The sequence below is a fragment of the Argopecten irradians genome, chromosome 12 (genome assembly GCF_041381155.1).
Source record: "Argopecten irradians isolate NY chromosome 12, Ai_NY, whole genome shotgun sequence".
Lineage (NCBI taxonomy): Eukaryota > Metazoa > Mollusca > Bivalvia > Pectinida > Pectinidae > Argopecten > Argopecten irradians.
In genome coordinates, this window is record NC_091145.1 from 3,428,597 (window position 1) to 3,450,495 (window position 21,899).

The 21,899-nt window shown below is 34.7% G+C and overlaps 1 protein-coding gene across 1 annotated transcript; it reads right to left on the minus strand.

The window, feature by feature from the left end:
• Positions 1 to 561: 561 nt before the first annotated feature.
• LOC138304720 (structural maintenance of chromosomes protein 1A-like) lies at positions 562 to 21,853 on the minus strand. Its single transcript, XM_069244963.1, is given in 28 exon segments — positions 562 to 1,933; positions 2,463 to 2,573; positions 2,978 to 3,047; positions 3,769 to 3,854; positions 3,856 to 3,948; positions 4,361 to 4,529; positions 4,892 to 5,004; positions 5,392 to 5,586; positions 5,916 to 6,134; positions 6,794 to 6,879; positions 7,334 to 7,455; positions 7,854 to 7,987; positions 8,840 to 8,908; positions 9,234 to 9,429; positions 9,654 to 9,712; positions 9,985 to 10,147; positions 10,988 to 11,199; positions 11,920 to 12,133; positions 12,909 to 13,123; positions 15,104 to 15,220; positions 15,470 to 15,518; positions 16,005 to 16,090; positions 16,451 to 16,663; positions 18,144 to 18,312; positions 19,490 to 19,638; positions 19,937 to 20,095; positions 20,377 to 20,453; positions 21,591 to 21,853. Coding segments are annotated over 28 exon segments (3,759 nt in total). The 5' UTR covers positions 21,703 to 21,853; the 3' UTR covers positions 562 to 1,831.
• Positions 21,854 to 21,899: the final 46 nt, after the last annotated feature.

The following is a 21,899-nucleotide window of genomic DNA, read 5'->3' on the forward strand; positions in this document are numbered from 1 at the left end:
ATGACCTTTCATCCTTGCATGCCTCCTACTCAATATGTTTAGTAATAACAACCACCTTGTGACCTTAAAATTGGGTTCAGATCTTCCATTTGAACAATTTGACAGCATTACATTACAGTATTGCCCATTCAAGTAACTTTTCTTGGTTGATCCATGTTTTGGACAATTTAGAATAGCAGGGTACATCAGCTCAAGTCTTCAATTTGAGTTAGAAAACATTGGTCCATGTACACAAAGACAAAGACATGGAATCATTTCTTCAATTAATGAAGTCAGTCATGGACCACATATCTCGGTCTCTCTATCTTTTAGTCAGCTGGCAAAGATGTGAATTACTAATGATGACCTTTGTTTTGACCTTTTCACCCTTGTTTTTAGGGATGACAACCTGGTTTTTCATCATCAGAGACTGGCAATACTGACACTAAAACTTTTCACTGATCTAATATTATGAATATGGCTATAAAAAAAGTGAAATCTTTTAACCTCAAAAGACACATAATGGGAGATACTCAACCAATGACAGTGGCAATTGGTAGACAAAGATAAATAAAATACCAATTAAATTTTACAAATTAATTTATTATCATTGACCATGATAAACAACTGAACAAATCTACTGGTAGGGGTATCTGTTACACTACTATAACCCGACAGCCCGTCATCAATTCAGAAATGTCATAATCCTACAGTATTAAATGCTGTAGACTTTCTTTAACATAAAATATCTGTACTTATATCTTTTCATTTTATAAATCATACATGGAAATGAAATTAGTACTAATGGTTTGCTGATGATTCAAATATAAAATATTCTTTCCTCTCTCTCTCTTGTCTTTCTGACCCTGATTTCTCAATACATAAAATACTGACTTCTGAAATTTTGACTTATGTTGGTGTTTAAATTTGTTGAAACCATGGACAAACTCAACTCTAACGCATACTTAAGCCAAAATGTTTTACATAAGTTACAATACAACTTAAAAAGTTGGCGCTTTTTGTTTCGAGAAATCGGGGCCTGATCTGGTGATATAGTACAATATGGTTTTGCAAGACAAAAAAAATTAAACAAAACTGCAAGGATGTCGCAAGAAAAATTCAGCACAGTGGAAATCCTTGATCAGCGAAGACATTACAACAATTACCATACAGATTACTGTCACTGATGAATGGCGATATAGGATACATTAAAATCATTCCTAGTCTTACTGGACACGACAAAACGATAGACTTGATCAGTAACTTACTGATCGATATCTTAAGGCTTCAATATCGAAATTTCATAAAATATTATCTCAAATGAAATTCATTATATAAAATGAAGCTACAACATTTTGACCAAAAACAAATTCATTCTCCCTAGCTGCTTTTTAAAATAACTTCCAGTAGGAGCAGGAACGAGGGAATTTTACCGACTTCAACAGACAAACATAACGTCCTAATAGTCTATTTACAACACTCGTAAAACTATTCACGAAACAACATGTTTGTTCAATATTGCTGATAAATAAAAAAAAATCTTCAAATAATATTTACAATGATGGTTCCATTTTATGTTTACAGACAGGGATACATTATGAACATTTTTTCCCCCTTTTTCCATTAAAAATCGAACATATGAACTTTTCAAATTAATCAAAATAAAGTCCACAAAAGACAATTAATTGTTTTGCTAAAACGATGCCATAGGGAAAAAAAAGTTAAAAATTCAGCAATTATTAAAGTTCACATTACCTCCACAAATAGTAGTGGTAGTCTTTCCGGCAAACACACAATATAACAATAAAATTTGCACTGTATATAAATATATTTTTTGTCTCTCGAGTGACTACTACCGCGACTTGCTGGGGCTATCCTCATCGCCGTCCATTTGGGATTCTGGGTAATCATTGAGGTCAACTGTTAACACGTGACTGATCACACAATCACCGACCTGGAACAGAAACAATGTAGTTATAGGACAAATATCTACACAATAGGACACAGTTAAAGGACATCCTTACAGCAGGATATAGAATAATTACAGAATAGGACAGACTTCGGACATTTTTACCATAGAGCAGAACACTTAAAGAAAATAGTCCACTGTATAAAACTTCTGAAAGTTGAGAAAAATCTCAAGCAATGCATTGTCTTATGGGAAATAAAGGAGATGAAAAATCTCTGTCCTCAAGCAGTTTAATGAAAGTTTTGAAAACTAGATCCATAGGCCTGCATTGTTATCTTCATTCAAACATACATAACTTGTAGTTTAATAGGACAACAAACTGCTATGATATCACGAAAAAATATGACCTCAAGACTAGAGCTACATATACTGTATAGAAGGTTATTTTTGTGGGTCATCATTTTCTGCAATATGAACTGAAAATGTGGAAATTAAACTGTGTCTCGCAAAATTGCGAAAATATCATATCTGCAAATACTGTTTTAGATGTTTGCAATTTCAGAAGACATCTTACCTCTGGGTAAATTCCTATGAGGGAATCGGATTTATTGTAGAACTCTTCCTTTAGTGAGATCACTATACACTGAAAGCTATTTTCAGACTGCGACCGGATGTATGAAGCAACCTGCAAAAAATGTTGACCATTAAGCAACAATTTTGGTAAGATTTTTTTTAACAATGAAAATACATGTACACAATTGATAATTTGGCAAGAGGTTTACGGATATTGTTTATTTATTTAGAACATAATGAACTATCTAGAATATTTGCCAATTTTCGTAACGGTCATGATTGCGTATCAAACTATAGGAAATATTCAGTCCCTGCTTAATTTCACTAATATTCCTTAACTGAAATGTCCCCATAGGAAGCATAACAGAAACTAGGAAATTTCCTATTTCCCAGCTGAACTTCAGAAATGTTCGCGAAACCAGTGCCAGTTTAATTTTATGTCAATTTCTTAACTTTACTGTCACAATCACCAATACAAATTTTGTGAAATAATTAGACTGCTCAGTGCATGCTTACCTTTCCGATGTTTGTGTTGTCGAGGGCAGCGTCTATCTCATCCAGTACAAAGAATGGGGCTGGCTGGTAGCTACACAAAACAAATCACATTTCACAAGTCTTGTACAAGCTTTAAAAGACAGCCACATTATAATACATGGCAACTACACAGGGACTAAGTTGAATCTACTGAGCATGTTATTTCGGTGTCACAACATTGAGCTTCCTGTGATGTTACTTGGTGGTTTTTCTCCGAGTGGATTTACATTGATGTTAAATATCAAGTAAATTAATAAGATATCTAACTTCATTTTCCATCCACAATAGTGTATATTTAAGTATTGGTTATCATTTATGAAATGCAATGGCGTGTAAAATAATATTGGGCTACCTATATATTCAACATGGTGCTCTAGAGTGCACCATTAAATATGTAGGTAGTCCATTGCATGTTACACACCAATGCATGTCACAAAGAAATTCTCGGTCTTTGGCTACAACTTTATATTCAACATGGTGTTCTAGCGTGCACTATTAGATATGTAGGTAGCCCATTGCATGTTACACACCAATGCATTCACAAAATATGATAACCAATCCATTAAACAGCATAAACTGATCTTGACACCATAACCTAAACTTGACATCATAAACTGACCTTGACATTATCCATTTGTATATTTTTGCTAATAGTGAACATTTTTACCAAGTTTCAATAAAATAGGTTAACTAACACTTATGTAATCAACAGTCATCCTCAGTACATAGCATGGGAGGTTTAACTAGAGATAATATAGAGTCCTGGCTGTTACCTGTGAATAGCAAAGAGGAGGGCCAGAGCTGCCACGGTCTTCTCACCACCAGATAAGTTATCCATAGGTCGGAATCGTTTCCCCGGGGGCGACACAGTTATAGTTCACACCATCCAGGTAGGGTTCTTCTGGATTCTCAGGTCCAAGGAAAGCCTGGGCACTCTGGTTACGGGCAAGCGACTGAAAGTTAAAAATGTGTTAACAAATGAAATTGGAGTGTGTGAAAGTTTTAAACATTATCTTAGAACAAGCAAATGAAAAGTCAATGCTATGACAGTTATGCAATTTATCCTATCTCCAATTTTTGGTGTTTTTTTTCTCAGCTTCTACAGATTATAATAAATTGAACAACAGAAATCATATCACAGAATAGTAAAACATTGTTATTAATGTCTTTGGAGCCAGATATTTTCTCTGTATGTATATAGGTCTACACTAAACACCAATAGCCATCTAGAAATTTCAATGGAGTATGGCAAGGATGACAACTTTACATCTGAAGAGACATTTTCTTTTTAATTCCAAAAACAATTTGAACTAATATCTTATTTCATGCCATTTATTTTCATTTAACATTAGAATAATCATTCACCTTGTAAATCTCGTCAATTCTGGTGGCCACATGCTCGAAACAATGCATGAACCGGTCATATCTCTCTTTGCGAACTTTTTCATATGCCTGTTTGGCCCTCTTTGCTCGTTTCCTTGCGTCTTCAAACTCTGCTGATGTCTCCTGGAACCTTTCCCTCACACCATCCAGTCTGTAGAATCATATATAATCAGTGTTATGGGAATTGTAACAACATGCCAACTCCTCCTATTTACTCCCAGATATAAGAAATATCCTTGCCAAATGTCATATTCATTGAATTCTAAATCATGCCGACATCCAGTAATATAATCTTTCTTTGGGGATATGACAAAATTGAAAATGAATGTCAAACCAGAGGCTTGTAGAAGAATGAACATTTATGAATTCTCCAGATGGTTGAGATTTTGTTGTCACTCCCTAAGATAAGGCATAATTATTTTTAACTCAATTACAAAAGAAAAGGGCAGGATTTAGTTCCACAAGAAGCATTTTCAGTGACATGATCAGTAATTAGTCAACATTTCTACTTACTTTTCCATAGCCTTCATGTTGGGTGCGTTAATCCTTTGTATTGTGGAATGCATGTCTGCCACAGCTTTCTGGTACTGGTTTTCACGCTTCCGTACTTCATCAGCCATTTCAAGCTGCAGGAAAAACAGGATGATGTAAAGAAATGAGTCAGTTCAGAATTTACCAAAATCTCAATAGAAATTTGGTAATCACTGCTAGAATTATACGATAATGTTCTTTTTGTTGAAGTTATTTGAGGTTGTCTAGTAAAATGTAGAAGATTTCAGGAAATCACTTTGGTTATAGATTGAGCAAATGAACTCAACAAATTAAATCAAAGTATCTATATCAGTTTTAAAACCAGTAAAAGAAATAATGATCTGATCTTGGTGAGCTAAAAAAGCATGTCTTCATTTCATAGGCAGATGTAAAGATTTGCATGAAAAGTTATGACTGAATTTGCCTATTAGCTATTGCCTCTTCAATGCCAAGCTAGTTTGCCAGTGATGACCGTTTCCTACCTCTTTATCGTCCTCATCGAGCACACTGTAGTCGATGAGGATGTAAGCCTCTTTGGCATATATTGCTTTGGCCCCTTGACTACTCATGCTGTCCATGGGAGTATCTTGACTTCCGTCAGGCTGACTCGACGGCTCGTCTTCACGGTTGATATCCTCCAATGTTCCACGCTTGAAAGGTATCTGTATGTCGTCCATCTAAACACACAAGCATTTTTATAAAATTACAAAAAACAAATTGATTGTCAATTAGTACACAGGGATAGCTTCTATATCAATAACATTCTTCTCAATGTCTTTGAAATTTATCTTTTGTTTCAAAAAATTGCAGAATTTTACTACCTATCTAATTATTGTGTCTTTAGAATTAAATGCTTAATACTTGGTTTGTCCTTTACAAATAACTTTATGTTTTACTTCTTAATTCCCATGTTTTGTCCATCAGTGTTTATGCATTGAACTGGATGATAAATGGCCAATGACTGTCTAACTATACAAAATGTCGTCGAAATAGATTGTTACAATACCTTGCAAGCTTTCAGTAAACTGTGCCGGTCAGCTCGTTTCTGTTCTAATTTTGTTTCTACTGAGTTGATCTGCTTCTGGGCGGCACTGATCTCCTTCTGCTGAGCCGAGTGACGTTTCCGAACCTCGTTGATATCCGACTCCTCATCCTCTACTTGAGATTTAAATGTCACTCTTTGTTGTTTTAGTCGCTCCTGTGTCTGCATTTCTTCATCAATGACCTGAAATAAGAACCGAGATATATTTTTCAATTTGCCCTGTATCTGCGTCTCTAAATAAGAAAGTAAACAAATTTTAGTGTGAACCCTGACCTTGGACAAGCAAGACCCCAACTCAATATGCTCTCTTCTGTCTCTGAATATAACTTTCATTTACGGTATTTGACCCAATATGTGCCCATGTCCCTATAAGCGCCCCTCCTCCTTTTTGAGACCCCAATTTCAATTGCCTGGGCATAAATAAAGACCAAAACTACACAAAACTGTGTAGGTTTGCAATAATTTTGTCTCATTAAGCACCTTTTCATTTTTTAAATTTTTTAAATGCCCTGGGCATTTATTAGATCGAATACAGTAATCAATTTGTAGCTGTCCTGATTGTGGAATCTCTTCTATCTATGAGCTGAAATATCTCCTGGGAAGGCTTTCCTTCTAAGAGTGCAAATTCAGTTGATCTCTATACTTCTGATAGCAAAGATATGCATCAAGCTTGACTTTGATTTTGTTTTATCTATCGCATGGTAACAAGATTTAGACCACCGCCGGTATGTCTACTATTTTAAAACTACTCTCTCTGAAAGAATTGGTTTGAACATTAAATCTATTTAATATCTATAAATAATATTTGAGATATTTTAGTTTCCTTCTTGCTGATGCTGTACCTTCATATGGCGAGCTTCGTCATTCTTTACTTTCTCTAATTCTTTTTCATCACTTTGGTATGCCTTCTCCCACTTTTTCACATTTGCTAAAACATGAATGCATTAACATACTCAAATCATGGACAATGCTCTGAGAATAATGACTGTAAACCCACTGATGTTCCTGTTGCAATTAAATTTTGTACTGAACTCTTTAAAAGCCACATTAATCTTGTAGTTGATACATCTTTGCGGCCATTTGTTATCACGATTCAGTGCTTGGTCCCTGCACTATTACTGCTATATATTTTATTTAATGACTTGGTCCCTGCACTATTACCACTATATATTTTATTTGATGAATTCTAGGAATGGTATACCATAACGCAATTTTGTCAAAGACCACGAAACAGTTTGACTTAGTCAATCATAAATGAAGTTACGAAAATTTTCAACATTTTTTTTATTGGCCAAGTCTAAATTAAAGTCAGAAATTGTTTCATTGATCCTGGAACTTGGCCATAATTAAAGTAGAACACATAACAGGAACAGCCAACCTACCAATTGTGTCCCTTGATTTTTCAAATTCTATTTGGTTTTGTAATCTGAATTTCTGGTTTTCAAATTCTAGCCTCTTCTTTGCTCTGTCCTGTTGCACTCGAAGTTCTCTTTCTTCATATTGCCTGTAGTGATATAAATTCAATTCATAACAATTTCATAAAATAACAATTATATATATATAACATCACCATTATTACATTTATTATAGTTTAGTTACTTACAGACATGAAGAAAGTTATTTAACTTAATCAAACTCACTTTTTATTTTGAATGGTTTGCTATTGTAAGGAGTAATTTATAATTTTCTTACCTGATATTTTCTACACAGATCTGGTCTTACCTGATATTTTCTACACCGATCTGGTCTTACCTGATATTTTCTACACCAAACTGGTCTTACCTGATATTTTCTACACCGATCTGGTCTTACCTGATATTTTCTACACCAATCTGGTCTTACCTGATATTTTCTACACCGATCTGGTCTTACCTGATATTTTCTACACCGATCTAGTCTTACCTGATATTTTCTACACCAATCTGGATACAGAAAGTCATGAACACTTCATCCTCCACTCGATTCATTCTCTCCTTTAGGATTTTTAACTTGTCGCCTCGCTCCGACATTCGACGCTCAATTTCTTGTATTCTTGGCTAAAAACACAATAATTTATAATCATTTTTCTACGAGTTTTGGTTTGGTTTGAATGGTATAAAGTCATTAAATATGTACCAGGTTTATTGGGTGGAGGAAAGTCAGAGTACCTGGAGAAAAACTGGTAACTGCGTACATGCGATTCAACATTGTGACCCAAAAGTGGTTATATGATGATATATAAGAGACATTTTAACCACTCAGCCACTTCAGCCTCCTTGATCATTTACACTATCTATTTATACAAGAGCTGTTGGAGAACAGCAAAGCTCGCCTATTCAGAAGAAGTTGATGTTCAAGTATTTACTATTTAAACATGGAAATATGACAAATTAACAGACTCAAAAACCCCCTAAAGGGCCCCAAATTGGTTGTATTATCACGTTCAGCATCCATACACATTAGGAAAATAAAATCATAAACATTTATGATGACTTAAGCTTAAACAATTGACGAAACAGAAACTTGCTCAAAACTTTAACGTGAAATGGGACGCCAACGCCAACGCTGACCCCGACGCCGACGCCGGGGTGACAACATTAGCTCCCCCTATTCTTCGAATAGGCGAGCTAAAAATGCTCCTTTTAAATTGTTGAAACAGTAAATTATTTTTTTAAGGACAGTAGGTAAATAACACTGAACAGCTAATTCAAAGCAGTTTCTGTACCAAAAGATCTGACCTCAGTGAATCCTTGATCTATGTATTAGGTTTTCGTGACAATTATTGATGGAGAGAGTCAACACATCTTTTGCTTGTAAACCCTAAGTAGCACAAAACCAGTTTTAAGTTAACAAGTTACCGCAATAGTGATAGTTACAAAGTTTGTGGAATAAAGTCTCGTCATACTTACATCAAAAGATTTGAGCATTTCATTGTAGGTGTTGAGATCTTTTTCATTCTGAGTGAGATGTTTGTTGAGCTGAAATGGAGAAAATCATCAATTAATTCATAAGGACAGAGAATTCTCTTATATTTTTTTTTTTAGTAAATATGAAGCATTATTCATGTAAATTAAATTTATTTTGCATATTTTCAAGATAAACAACTTGTTCAGCTGATTTTTAAAATTAACAGTCATAAAAGTCAATTTTTTTTTAAAATTATAATTAAAATGAGCCTCCACCTCTAATTTCTATGCTTTTAAATTAATAATTTAGTTGATTTTATCCGATATCTTTCAGGGAAACTATGTTCACAATTTCATAATTATTTAGGATTACAACATACTTCCACCAACAACTTACTGTATTATCCCTATCTGTAATTGAGTACTTCAGTCGAGTTTCCAAACCCTTGATCTGGGACCGAATTGTATTCAATTCTGATTCCTTCCTCTTGTTCTTCAGTTGCTCCTTCAGTTCCTCAGATAATTTTTCCTTTCGGCTCTTTAACTGTCCTAACTGTTTCTCATCCCATCGTCGAGCTTTGGCTTTCAGGTCACTAACGAAAACATAAATCAACGTTATCATATCTGATTACTAACAGTAAAATGAGAACTTAGCATTTTTGTAATTTCTATTGAATATTTAGAATTTTTCGCAGCTAAGTTTTTTTTGTGTGTAACTACAATAATATGTAGAACCTTTAAGAATCATTTTCTTTCTCAAGGAATTAAATATCTATCACCAGAAGAAAGAAGGAACCTGGCGTTGTAGTTTCCTTACCTTGCGCCTCCTGAGATGACACCAGACTTCTGGAAAAGGGTTCCATCCAAGGCAACTGACTGTAGGAGGAAAGAAATGGCATTTTAGTCTGATAAGAAGCAATAGTGCTATGATCCTAGCATGGAAATCAAATACAATACATGACTGAAATCAATATAACAGTATTAAATGTTTTTGTTTTTTTACAGAATTTGGTTAGGTAGTTGAAGTATTACCTATGACAGATCTAAGCCAACATTGAATAATGTAAGAAATGTTGGTTTACAAAGGCATCTAGTTTAAAGAGGTTCTTGGCAGTCAAAAACCGACGCTAGAAATGCGTTTGACTTACCTTGTGTCGTTCCGGTCCACCAAAGGCTACCTTTCTGGCATCCTCTACTGTCTCACACACCAGGGAATTACCACAGGCAAATAGCAGAGCTTTTTTAACCACAGGGGGGTCATAACGGATTACATCCACAACAAGCTTCACATTACGAGGCTCAGAAAACTCTCTGTAATAGAGCAATCATACTGTTAAGTTTTAATCAAGGAAAACATTAAACACATCCATCCCAGGACTCCAGATTTTGTTGAGGGTATCAAAGTAATAATTGAATAGGAAGAGAAACTCGCCTGTTGAATATTTTGTCATGGATTCTGCGAGTAATGAGGAAATTGATAAGATATCTGAAAACATATTTACATCCACAACTGCCTCTGTAGTTTGACTAGTTATTTACCTACAAATGGAAATCAAATACAATACATGACTGAAATCAATATAACAGTATTAAATGTTTTTTTTTTTTTTTTTTAAAGACTTTGGTTAGGTAGTTGAAGTATTACCTATGACAGATCTAAGCCAACACTGAATAATGTAAGAAATGTTGGTTTACAAAGACAAGTTATTTACCTACAAATGTTCCTCTCCCCCCCCAGTTTGATAATTTTCAGGCCATACCAGAAATTCACAGTTTGTTTATCAATGCTGAATACGGCATAATAACTCATCAAACTAATTTAATTAATTCTGGCCATAATCCCCATTTTAAACTTTCAACAATTAGCCTTCATTATACCTTCAATTTTACAGCCCTATAGCTATAGCATTTGCTTAGACTTTCGCCACAATTTAAACTTTGCCTTCATTATACCTTCAATTTTACAGCCCTATAGCATTTGCTTAGACTTTCTCCACAATTTAAACTTTTTCCTTATCATCCAACATTATCAACTTATCTCATCATTTTAAACATTCTCAACTTTTCTCATCATTAAAAATTCTCACATTTTCTAATCATCAAATATTTCCATCTTCTCCTTAAATTTTTTCCATGATCAAACATTCTCACCTGAGCTTCTCGTTCACTGGTTTAACATCCAGATAGTTGAGAGGAAGGAAGGTTTCTGGATCAATGCGCTGCTCTTTCATATACTGGATACAGTCCTTGGCGGTCTTCTCCGAGTCACACACGATAGCGTCCATGTATTTACCCAGAACCTTAGTGATAGCTACCTGGTACTTCTTGTGGCTCGGCTCACACTGATCGATCAGACGCCCAGTCTGTTAACAAATACTCGGAATCCACATAATGTTCAAAAACAGATACAATTTACTTCTACTTGAAAAGCATGGATACTGAACCAAATCATTTCCATGGAAAACAAATTTAGAAACAGATAATATACGGTAAAACATGTTTAAATGAAAAAGCTTACAATTAATGTATGGTTAGTATGTAGTATTTTCAATTCCCTGTCAATATTCCTATAAGATACCTGTAATATGTGTATTCCGTATTTGCATATTACAGAGTTATCTACTCTTGAGAGTAGGTATTGATTGTGACGTCATGATTTTACGAGCGTAATGTCATATGTTTCGGAGAAAACGATGTGAATTGCGCTCACAAAATAATGACGTAACCATCGATACCTACCCGCAAGGGAGCTAACTCTGTAATATGCAAAGACAGAATAATGAACTTTATTGAATTGATTTCGTTGGTCACTAGAGTTTCCTTATAATGGTATTAGTATTCAAAGTCCAAAACTAGTGACAACATATTTGTATTCGAAGTCCAAAAGTAGTGATAATGATTTTGTTTGTCAATAAAGTGAAAATTATTTTGTATGTCTTCAAATTACTACAAACTATTAATTCATAGGGAGCATTTGTTCAATAAATGAATGCTTGCTTGACAGAGAAATAGATTTTCTCTAAGGATCAAGATTTCCAACAAAATCTTCATTAATTGAACCATTTATATTCACTCAAACATACCACTCCAGGGAAGAGACGTTTCAGGTTGTTTAGAAGTTCTTTCTTCTTTGTAGCTCTAGCAGATTCGTGTTTGTCCACTTTGGCCTCCCCTAACTGGTCCATGACCGAGGCTAACTCGTCATTGATTTCCTCAATCCTGCGGTTGGCCGTGTCTACGTCTTCTGACATACTCTCCTCTAGTTGTCTCTGTTCTGCTACAGCATTGTTACTTGTCCTGTAAATAAACACACACCATGTAAACTAATCCACTGTAATACATTATAAACTAAGTATCTGTCAATTAGAACGCCCAAAGAGCACCAGACCGTGTTTTGTTTTTCTTTGATGTTTTATTAACTCATTCATCCCTGAAATCTCATAATGAACTGTTCCAGCTTTAGTTTTTGGGAGATTTCACACAAGTCTTTAGGGGAAAATGAGTTAACAACTAGAGTCATTTAAAGATGGACCTGGCTTAGGAGGAAAAGGACACAAAAATGAAGTACCCAGAGAAAAACTGCTGTCCTATTAATACCTGGCAGCTGCCCCGTGTGAGATTTGAACTTGAAAACCTAAGGAAACACCTTAACCACTCGGCCATCATGGCCTTATTAGATCAACAGAGAATATCAGTAACTCTACAGCTTCTAATTAACCATGTTAAAAGGATAGTATCATCAAATAGATATTAAAGGATTGAAATCATATAAATCCATTCACCCCCCAGGCGCATTTATATTCTACAAGTTCAAAGACTAGATTAGTCCATTTTGGAATTTGAGGTGTGAAATTGAGTTAAATATATAATCACCTTAGAAACTTAACATCCTTCAGAAAGGGTCTCCCTCCTGACAAAAAGGCATTAAGTGATGTGTATTGCTACAAAGGTTTTATCTTTTTGTTTGTCAGGGCCTTTTCTGATGTTAATCGGGAAGCACTGTGAAATCTACATCATTTTCATATTGAAAATAACTATGAAAATTTAGGCATGAAACAGAAATAAACCTTACTTTATATATTCGTTTAATTTCTCCACTCTTTTCCTGTTTTCTTCCATTTCATTTTCTTTCTGTTTGATTTTAGATATAAGTTCATTTCTTTTTCTACTTTCATTGTCATATCTGTCTTGGTCTGATTTTTGTTCACGTGTTATTGAATCCATCTCCTGGGTATTCCTTGCTGCTCGTTTGCTTGCTTCTTCCTTCAAATGGTGATATTCTTGTACCTAAACAAAAACAAAGAATACATAATTCACAACAAACTTATGGCGCTGAGGACCAAGGTCAGTCATTCCAAGTATCGATTATTTAGACACAACAATATTGAAATTTCTCATTTTCACTGAATCAAAACTGACAAAGATGTATTAAAGCCACACTATACGTAACTATCAACAAAACGTCAAGTAAGATTCGACCCTGATATTGTTAGTGTTTATAGATGTACAATTTAATTGAAATCAAGTTATATCAAAAAATATTTATAATGATTTCTTAATAACTTTGGTACAGTAGTTGTTGAAATTCGATACTTGTAAACATGTTTTCATTTTATATTGTTTGCCATAGAAGTTAAGATTATTGCCAATCAGAAGTCAGAAAGTTCATGACCCGTTCTCAGAAGAGTTCGAAACGTAGTTGCGGTAGTCACATGACATTCTCAGCAACGACGTTACAATGTCGGCTAACTTTGGCTTGTTTGACTAAATGGGACCCACTTAGGGATGCTCAATATTTATTTGATTTTAATCAAAAGCTTCTGGATCATTTATCGCACATCTTGACTTTGATTTAGTCCTGTCTCTGCATGATTTATAACAGGATTTTTTCCCAAACATTCTTCTAAATCATGAAAAAAATGATATAGATATGGATATAGGGGCTTTAAATGATACCTTGTTCATAATCGAACAAATAAAATAAAACATAAAACCTTCAAAGAATTTGTAATTAAGAGAACCCTACAATGTAAGCTTCTATTTATTATTCAATTAGCACCTTTATATTAAAAATATTTTAGAAGATATCTTTTAAAATACTTTTCACTGAGTTTCATTACTTCCGGTTCCATATCATTTCTTCACAAAAGTTTAATTTCCTTTATCATTTCTTTTTTAAAACCCTCAAAATATGAACTACCTTACTTAATTCATCTATTGTTTTTGTTTCAAAACTCTAAAATCTATTATACAATGATAACGATACTTTGTGATTTGTGTGACATACCTGCGACTCCTCCAGGTCGAGATCTCTGCCCCTGTGATTCTTAAATCTACTATACAATGATTACGATACTTCGTGATTTGTGTGACATACCTGCGACTCCTCCAGGTCGAGATCACTGCCCTGTGATTCTAAAATCTACTATACAATGATTACGATACTTTGTGATTTGTGTGACATACCTGTGACTCCTCCAGGGTCGAGATCTCTGCCCTGTGATTGAGATTCTACTATACAATGATTACGATACTTTGTGATTTGTATGACATACCTGCGACTCCTCCAGGTCGAGATCTCTGCCCTGTGATTCTAAAATCTACTATACAATGATTACGATACTTCGTGATTTGTGTGACATACCTGCGACTCCTCCAGGTCGAGATCTCTGCCCTGTGATTCTAAAATCTACTATACAATGATTACGATACTTCGTGATTTGTGTGACATACCTGTGACTCCTCCAGGTCGAGATCTCTGCCCTGTGATTCTAAAATCTACTATACAATGATTACGATACTTTGTGATTTGTGTGACATACCTGCGACTCCTCCAGGTCGAGATCTCTGCCCTGTGATTCTAAAATCTACTATACAATGATTACGATACTTTGTGATTTGTGTGACATACCTGCGACTCCTCCAGGTCGAGATCTCTGCCCTGTGATTCTAAAATCTACTATACAATGATTACGATACTTTGTGATTTGTATGACATACCTGCGACTCCTCCAGGTCGAGATCTCTGCCCTGTGATTCTAAAATCTACTATACAATGATTACGATACTTTGTGATTTGTGTGACATACCTGCGACTCCTCCAGGTCGAGATCTCTGCCCTGTGATTCTAAAATCTACTATACAATGATTACGATACTTTGTGATTTGTATGACATACCTGCGACTCCTCCAGGTCGAGATCTCTGCCCTGTGATTCTAAAATCTACTATACAATGATTACGATACTTTGTGATTTGTATGACATACCTGTGACTCCTCCAGGTCGAGATCTCTGCCCTGTGATTGAGATTCTTCCTCTATTCTCTCCTCAAACTCCTGTCGCTTCTTCTCCACCTCGTCCAATTCCTGTTCTAACTCTCGGATCTGCCAAAGAACACTCAGTATAAAATCACAGTATCTTCACAGGTGATTAAAAAAATATTAATATTAATATTAAGTTTTCTCGTACAATTTTCTCTTATACTCATCAAACTTGTTAATTATAGTGTATTGCAATAAATCAAGAAATTTTGACAGTGTCAACTTAAAAATTTGACTTGTATAAATGAAGATATTATTTCATGCAGTGATAAACATTTTACATCTAATAGTAAGAAACAAAGCAACACTTACCTCTTGTTCATGGTTATCGTGGGTCTTTTTTGCTTGCTTTAATGACTTTCTGAAAAAGAAAAGCAAAATCAATATTAATTATGCTAAGAATTCAAGTTTCTATATAATCTATATAGAATAAGGGTACATCATATAAAATAGAAAAGAAAGCTGGAGTACCTGGAGAAAAACCTCCAACCCATGGTCAGTAACTGGCAACTGTCTCGCATGGGTTCTGCACTAGCAACCCACAGGTTTTACGGTTTTATTAGTTTAATGTCCTATTAACAGCCAGGGTCATGTAAGGACGTGCCAGCTTTGTTGATGGAGAACACCCGGAGTACCCGGAGAAAAACCACCGACCAGCGGTCAGTACCTGGCAACTGCCCCACTTTGGATTAGAACCCGCATCCCAGAGGCGGAGTGCTGGAGGTTACATGTCAGAATAGCCACTCAGCTACCACGGCCCTTAAAATACTTTACCGAATTCTCTTCAAAGCATGTATAAAATATTTTCAACTATCTTGGTCAAATAACAAAAAGAAACCAATCTTACTTTGCTGAATCCAACTTCTTGATCATATGTGACGTCTTTTCTTTGGCTTTTATGTAAAGTGGTCTTTTCTTGTTTAATTCAACTTCCTGTAAAAATAATGAGCAAATGAAAAGAATGAAAAATGTTTCAAGGGACTCCATTGTTTTTGAAATTCACAAATCCTTGAAACACCTAAATGCGGGAATCTAGTCTAAAGCAGATGCTTTCATATCCAAATACTGTATATGACATCTTCAGAAAGTGTTTACTAAAATATTTAAATCAACTCATGCGTCCCCTGAAATTTCATAATGGACTAGTCTATTCTTTGATTTAGAAGGGCCTAAATGTGTCTTTAGGGGTGAACAAACGAGATAAAGGTTAGTGAATCAAAAAGGAGTAGGGGTCACCCATTCTGCATCATGTTCAACCCAGCTCATTTCTAAATGGTTATAAGTTATTCTTACCGATTCTTTTAACTGCTGTTCAATCTTTGTCAATTCTCTTGTGATTTTTCCCTGTTCTTTTTTCTTTTCTTTTATTTCTTCTTCAATTCGTTCACGCTTCCGAACCTCCTTTTCCAGTAAGTTGTTCTTTCTGTTAAGTTCATCTGACATTTCGTCAATGTCTCTTTCATTATGAAATAGTTTAAAGAGCTGCAATTCCATTTGTTTTTCACTCTACAAAAGAAGAATACAAATTTGTAAAATCATGAATGCAAAGGTAAGGATATGAAATCGTGACCAGGCATGAAGTTACTTTCATTTCCTCTTAATTTTTTTGTGAATCCTAAGACAACTGCTTAAGTAAATGACGGTGTGGCATACTAGAGCTGTTATCGTAGAGAAAATGTGCATCGCGATATCGTCAAAATTTGACGATATCGTCACGATAATATCGCGATTTTTGGCGAGTAAAATATAAAAGGAATTTATGGAAATATAAGTCATGTTTGGGGGACCAATCATGAAAGTACAATATAGAGTGTAATTTGTAAATAAATAAAGTGAAACATTCATCAAAACTAGGGCTGTCACGGGTACTAAATTTTGTCCCTGGGTAACCGAATTTTAGTACCCGACCCGTACCCGGGTACTCGACACAGATCGACTGCTTTTGTAACAAATTGGGTTACGTTGTGTTTGTTGTTTGGAAAGATTGGTTGATCGACGGAGATTCGATGAAATCATATGTGAGTTCAGTAAAGATAGCTTCAGTCGTTAAGTGTCTACTTCATTTCTATTTGACTTTCATAATTGCTAATGAGCTGCAGTAAAGTGTCAGTCTATCCAGCGTGTCTGTAGCTATACCAGTCCCAGAGGAAATGTTTTTGCACATGCGCAACAGGAAGTACTACATTCGGACGGTCTCTTGTGTTATCGGATATGACTATAGTGTGACCTATTTAAGTGCACATGTCCGTCAAGTAGATTGTTCTCGCATCAAAAGACGGTAATGAGAATTAAAATGTATTGAAAAGATAAGGTTTCATCCTTGGTGAGTGAAAACAAATACAAATGAGTTGGATTTTGTAATACTTTTAATATAAATTCTAGACTTGTTAACGTACATCCAGACGAATTGTCCTATTTTGACGGGTATATGTACCCGGGTAGACCTACACATTTTTTGACCCGGTTACATCCCCAACCCGACCCGTAACCGGGTACTCGTAACAACCCTAATCAAAACAAACGTTTATTTGTGATACTTTTAATTAGATGTTTGTTTACAAGTCAATCAGATTCTGTCCGTGTCCGACAGTGCAATGTTTTGTTTCCTTTCCAACTAACACATGATGGGTTACGGCTGACGACGATATCGTAGATATAATTTTTTTTAACGATATCGTCGTCTCTTCTCTACAATCGTGATATATCGCGATGCCGATATATGATAACAGCTCTAGTAAATGACGGTGTGGCATACTCTGAACCATAAATTCAATCTGCGGCCTTCTTTCTCCGCTATTACTGATACATTTCTACAAGCTCCATATTGGCTACATTGTGTAGGTCACCCCCAAAATCTCTAATAATGGATTACGGTTTAAGTAGATGTTTTACTTCGTAACACTTAGTCTTATCAGGCTTACGTAAAACACCAATCCAAGCTATCTATACTCTGAACATTTTGCACATTCCACTCATGTGAACTTACAAGTTGTTCCTTAAGTTTCTGGTAACGTTCTGCTTCATCTTTTTCTAACTTTGCCTCCTTCCTTTCTGCTGCTATGCCCTTCTTCTTATGGTAATTAAACTGTGTATCTTCTTCGGCTTTCAACATCTCCGCTTTGGCTAGATCATACTCTTCCTTGAGCTCACCTGATCTGTAACACAAATATAATGACAATGATTATTTTGAAAAACTGATTGCATGAATATAGGTATTTTTCAGAAACAAATAGATATTGTGGTCACTCTGGAATAAACACGTACATACTAAAGCCAGTTGTTACATAAATGTTAAGAATACTGATTACCCCTCCCCTAAAACACACTTTTCTCTGTATTTCACCCTTAACTCATATATCTTACTATCATAATAATTATAGAGCTGTTATCGTTACAAACGATATCAATGTATTGACAATTTCCATCTTTCGATACGTTATCATTTCCTATTTTCAGAAATCGATACAATCACAGAGATTGTACTTGATGATGTTACTATGACCTAATAACGTTGGAATTTCAAATACTGACGAATTGTGTTATTTTTTTTTACAGTATACCAACTGAATACATATTGTAAGGTTCCTAATAGTTTTAACTCAATGAATTTTTCACAATTATCACAAATGATATGTGAAATACTCAGCAACAGTTCTCAAGTGACATGCGTTGTTTTCGGTTATAGACCCATTTATGTACATTGTAGTACACAAAACAACCGTTCCGGATTTCATTTTTTCCATCAACAACACCATTGTTTCTATATATATCGATACATCATAATATTTTCCTTTCGATATATCGATACTTAACATTTATATCAATGACAGCTCTAGATAATCATTTTACTCTTCATGTCGTAAACATTTTTTTAAATATTATGAAGTTCAATTTTTATGTTTGGTAACCTTATTTGAAGCAAAGGACTCATAAATATGTCTTGTTAAAGATAACAATTTAAGAGTTTCATATTTTTCCCTGAAAGTTAATACAGAGGGCTTTTTCTCACTGCTTTGGGAATGGGGCCTGTGGCTTTGAATTTGGGAAAATGGTGCACTAAAACCAAGATTTGGGAAAACTATAAAATATGAACTAAAGCATAACAATTAAATTTTTTTATTTCCAGTGTAGTTTATATACTTTTTAAAGCCAATTAACAAATATTTAAAGAACTAAGTTTATGCAATATTTTGGATAGTTTTCAAGAAACTTTGATTTTGGGAAAATTTAGGTTTGAATTTGGAAAAATTTAGAGAATTTGCCATGGGGAATGGGGCCGATTTTCAGCTCCAAATCATGCTGGAAAAAACCACCTTATACAGGTAATCTTACCTGCTGATTTCCTCAAACATGTGTGTTCTCTCCTTGGCATTTTTCATAGCAATACTCTCTACCGTTCCTTGAAATACCAGGAAGTTTTTGGACTTGATCAATACTCCAATTTTCTCCAGTTCAGCAGCATACTGTTGAGAGCTCACCGTCTGATCAGGTAAAAAAAAATAATGATAAAAACAGAGCAGTAGTTTCATTTTTTCTAACAATTTTGATTTATTATTTCAAAGCCATCATAATATTTACAGGTCTATATTAGGTTAATGTGTAACAATGACTTATTAACAAGACTAATTAGAGAAATCATCCAAGTAAGTGTTTAAACACAGTGAAAGTAGTATTCAGTGATTTTTCTCTTTATATAACTGGGTCGGTAAACAGCCCCATTCCCATATTATTAGTAATTATTCATTAATCTAAATATTCTATTTTTGTACTACAACTCACCTTGCCATTAACCTTGTGGTCTGAACTGGAGCCATGAATGACTCTTGTAAAATGTATATCTGTAGCCTCTGAGTCATCTGACTCTCCGCCCGTATATACTGCTGTGACAGAAGCCCGACTGGCTGCTGGCTGTCCGATAGGTGCTCCATGTATGAGATCCTGTAAAATCAAATTTAATATAAATTTATTTTATATAAAAAGTTGAATTATAATTTATTGGTTCATAAGCCCTTCCTTTCACAAAATTGCAAGCAAAATCGATTATTTTTTTATATTACAACATGACTAGATATTTTTTGTGATACAATAGTTTTACAAATTTACCTCAGACATTTGAACTTTCTATCAGAATATAATGCTACAAGGCAATCATGTGTTCACTGATAAAAAGATACCAGGCCTATTTATTTCTGTTTTAGATAGGCTATAATAATACTTACACTAAGTCGTTTTACTCTCAAATTTGATGTCTTTTCTCCAAGTACAAAACTGATGGCATCCATCAAATTGGATTTTCCTAGATGGAGAAAAAAAACGGAAACATGAAAGAATGCATTCCTGAGTTATATTATATAGTATTGCCCCTGATTTCAATTGCTCAGATTTTAAGCTAAGGCACAGTAATTCCAGATTCCCTGAGGAATTCTGAATGATTTTTACTGTGTAAACTTGGTCACCATCTGACAACAGATAATTTTTTACCAGTCTCCGTTCTCCAAATATTTCAGTTCTTCATTTTTGGACCAATCTTCATAAAATTTGGTAGACATGTTTATTTTTTGTACTGAACAACATATATAAGAGAGGTTAAGCAACCTTACGTGTATGTGAACCGGTACGTGCAGACTGGGAATCCCCAGAATTTAGAGTGTATAATGTCATCATTTTATGTTGCCTTGCATCTGCTACACGTAGCCATAACTTGTAGCGCCGCGATTACATGTTACCACAAACGTGTAAACAACTATATTTGAATGACTTATTTGTTCAATGAATTTTACAGTAATTTCTGTTTTTAGGTATTTATGTTACAATGCAGTGTGTAATTATGTTTGAATAAGACACAAAACATTGAGAAATCGATAGCTGAACATAGCTAGCTAATATAACTCCATACCCGTACACGTCATAAAACCCTGTTTCCATAACGTAAACAGATAACGTCAATGTGTACATCTACGAGTAGTCTACACATACCCATACACGTAAGGTTGCTTAACCTGTCTAATGTGTAGTCGCAATTTTTTTTATTCTGTTGTCACTCGTCATCATAAACTTGAAAATGTCAAAACCATGTTTAGTGCTGATAAATCCACTTCGAAGTATAATTTTTTATTATTCCTTTTTCTTCTTGTTACATCAAGCCGTCTATAGTGACGATTTACAATCTACGCCCCTGCTTCAACAGAAAGTCAAGCATTTTGTTACAGCAGGTATAACAGAAACTGAAAGAAAATATAAATCTAGGTCACAATGATGTTTACCCGAAAAATGTAAACAATGCACTCAACCAGGAAACTTCATAAAGGTTAACTAGGTTCTGAATGATTCTGCCACAGCTAACATTTGATTTCGTGTTAACAAATCAATAAATGTTGCATTAACAAGGATGAAATGTGCACGTATTTACTTTGTTTACATTTTTGGGACTTACCAGATCCATTTGGTCCTATGATGGCAGAAAATCTTTTGAAGGGTCCAATCTTTTGTCTGCCTCTGTAGGATTTGAAGTTATCCACTTCAATATACTTTAAGTGTCCAGGCATTTTGAAGTTTGTTTGTCTGCACACTTAAGCAAATAATTAATTAATGCATCAAAGATGCTGAAGCAAACCGGAATATTATAAATTCAACATTATCATCAAATCATGGTCGATAATTTTAGCGCGAATAGATGTCGCTGCAAAAAATGCTCTCGTTATTTCTCGCGAGACTTTGCGAGAAGATCACATTTGTTTGTTTC